At 38.3% G+C, this 3353-nt stretch overlaps 1 protein-coding gene across 1 annotated transcript in view; it reads left to right on the top strand.

Moving 5' to 3' along the window:
* Positions 1-1887, top strand: part of LOC133117049 (claudin-10-like) — a 3858-nt gene extending 1971 nt beyond the window's left edge. Inside the window, exons 4-5 of the mRNA XM_061227132.1 lie at positions 303-410; positions 1306-1887. Coding sequence (XP_061083116.1) covers positions 303-410; positions 1306-1495 — 298 coding nt within the window. The 3' untranslated portion in view covers positions 1496-1887. The remainder of the gene's footprint in view (positions 1-302; positions 411-1305) is intronic.
* The last annotated feature ends 1466 nt before the right edge of the window (positions 1888-3353 follow it).

Here is a 3353-nt window from a genome sequence, read left to right as displayed (position 1 = left end):
CTGTCAGTCAACTGTATATTTTGAAACCCAAATTTAAGGACTATAAACACAGGCAGATGGTGAGTCAACATGTCAGTGAGCCTTTTTCAATCATAGGAAGTGATTTACAATGGTGGAACAATGTTTTAACACAAAGATCTTAGCGATTATAGATTTAAGTTTCACTTCAGAAAATTAAGTTATGATACCTTTGATTATCACTGCATTTTTACATTCACTACTAACACAGTGATAAAAGGAATGCAGATTTCATACATGAACATCTCTGTAGTTGTCTGCTCTGTGATGTCATTGGTCTCCAGGTATGACATAGGCACTCCTCTCTTCCTGGGGTTGGTGGGAAGCTTCCTCATCCTGACTGGCGCAGTGTTTTATTTGGTCACTGTGTACCGTGTCATCCTCCCAGAACCGTGAGTTTTAAGCAAAGAAATATAAACACATCCAGCTTGTGGACAGACAGCATACACATGTCCACCACTGCAGGACAATATTTGCACTCTCTAAAAACATCAATGCAAACAGAACATCCTCCTCTAACAAGTATCACTTTTCACATTTTTGATGGGGACACTGCACAATTAACCTTTTTACATTGATTATACAGCACTGTATGCACACTCACTGAGGACTTTATTAGGTAGACCTGTACACAAGCTTGTTACTGCAAATATTTAATCAGCCAATCATGTGGCAGCAGCTGAATGCATACAAGCATGCAGACATGCTCAAGAGGTTCACAGCTGTTTGTACACCCACTTCCCGTTGGTCTGTGTACTGTTCATTATAGGATGTCATCATGTCACCAAATGTCAGAATGGGGGGGGAAAGTGACTGACCATGGAATGATTGTTGGTGCCAAACAGAGTGGTTTGAGTATCTCAGAAACTGCTGATCTCATGGGATTTCCATGCACAACAGTCTCTAGAGTTTGCAGACAATGGTGCGAAAAACACCAAACATGTTAATGAGAGAGGACGGAGGAGAAAGGTCAGACTGGTCAAAGCTGACAGGAAGGTGACAGTAAGGCAAATAACTACAGAATACAACAGTAGTATGCAGAAGAGCATATCTGAACACACAACGTGTCAAACCTCGTAAGTGGATAGGCTACAGCAGCAGAAGACCAATAAGTCTAAAAATGTAATCTAATAAATACCTAATAAAGTGCTCACTGAGTGTATACATTGCTGTAAAACCTCAGTAATATGAATGACAGCAAAAAGTTGATTTGCTTTGTGCTAGTCACATTAATGGTGCTTTTTGAGGGAGGTGGGACACACATGACTAATGCATATTTTTTTACAGGAAAGTGGTGTATGCCTCAAAATCATATGCCACCCCACGGAACAGAAGCAGGACGTTGTACACGGGATACTACCGACCCTCACAGCAATCACAGCGATCCACCTTATCCTCTGAGTCCAAGAGCTCTGAACTCTCCAACATTTCTCAGATCACGGACGAGAAAATATCAGACAGAGACGCCTTTGTGTGATCAAAATGGCTATGATTTATAAATTTGGCCTTCATCAATGAATGTAGGGCTAAATATTTCTGACGTATGAACAACACCTCAACAGTGGGCTAGATGGATGCAATACATTAATTATTTTTAAAGTTTTTCTTAGGATAACAGAAAGCCAGAAAATAAATTATCTAATGAAGTACATAATTCAGAGACTAATTCTGATATTTTCAAAAAGTGCAAATGTAAATTAATATGATTGTTATGTATTGAATTGTTTGTTGTTATTTTTTATCTACACTTGTGAATAAATTTTTAAAGGTATTGTGTATCATGTTTTGGTGACATGTTGCTGTATATTATGCCATTGGGTTATAAAATGAGACTACAGTAAATTAATAAAATATTTTGTTTGGAAAATGTAGCACGCCTAGCAGCTGTCCTCATTCCCATCACTAAACCGCTCCCTCCTTTCCAAACCTGCATCTGAATGCATTAATCAATCTTTAGTATCGCCATTAGGATTGGTTTCTTCTTGTAACATCACATGCAAACATGAATTGTGAGAAATCCATTAAATACATCCACAGTCTGGAGTATGATATCACTTCTAGTGCAGTTAGCTCTGCAGAAAGAAAATGTGTGGCTGTTAACATTAACTGAGGAGTCAGGTTTTTCTTTCTTATCCTGTTTCTTATTGTTTAATAACAGTGCTGGGAATAAATATAGATTGAATGATTTTAAAAAAATTGCATGACCAAAAATGTAATTATTAATGGATCACTTGGATTACACAAAAGGTCTAATCTAATGACTGTGTGTGTGTGTGTGTGTGTGTGTGTGTGTACATGTACAATATATGTTGGATTAATCTAGAATGTAATCATCCTGAACTTTACCCATTACTAAAATCTATTCCTACCCAGCAGTGTTTAATTGTCACTGATAACACATATTTACATGTCTCAATCCATGTGAAACTCAGTGAAACTTAGTTAATTGTCTGTGTTTTGTTGTTGTCGTTACACACATGGTTCTTTCTGAGCACAGCACTTTTCTGATGCTGGATTCCTCCCGTCATCCTGTCAGTCACGTCTATCACCACTCCCATGGTGCTGACCAAAGAGGTCTCATCTATCCAGATAACCTCTAGGGCTTTCTCTGAAAACCGAGCCCCCTCCTGCACTGACAGCAGATTTTCACGACTCCTCTACTGTTGTTCTTCCTCCAGAGGCAGTCGGGAAATCTCAGTTTCACTTCCACTGTATTGTCAACATTGTGAACCAAAGCTAGAAAATAAATGCCTGATTTATGAGAGCACTTTGGTAACTCAGCCCAATTATTGTGGCAACAGAGCTGTAGCACTTCCTCAAGTGGCTGAGAACCATTTTACGTTGTGTAATCTCGCTTTTGTGATATATTAATTTTTTGCAGTAAATAGTTAAATGTAGGCTACTTCATTTACAATTATTAGAAACCATGTATTGAACCTGACCTCCTCAAAAGTATCCAGTACTAGAATCAGATAAATATGAAGGTAATCATCTCAGCCATGGAAAGGAAAATTTGATTATTTACTATGACTATATACAATTTAATAATAATAATAATAATAATAATAATAATAATAATAATAATAATAATACATATGTACGTATGTATGTACCTCGACGTGTTTGTGCATCAATATTCTGGGAACAAGTTGCATAACGGAACAAGGGGCAAAAGATGAAACCGGTTCTGTGATGATGGTGCTGAAACTGGTATAAACAAACAGAACGGCACTGCCCGCATGACCTTCACAGGACGAAAGCCCAGCAAGGCAAACGAGCAAACCGTGCAAAAAATCCTCGCAGGTAAGGGTGTAGCCCATGGGGTTGCGGTGAAG

Source organism: Conger conger, chromosome 17 (genome assembly GCF_963514075.1).
Source record: "Conger conger chromosome 17, fConCon1.1, whole genome shotgun sequence".
Classification (NCBI taxonomy): domain Eukaryota; kingdom Metazoa; phylum Chordata; class Actinopteri; order Anguilliformes; family Congridae; genus Conger; species Conger conger.
Note: the sequence above shows the minus strand (reverse complement) of the source record. Positions and strands in the feature narration are given on the sequence as shown.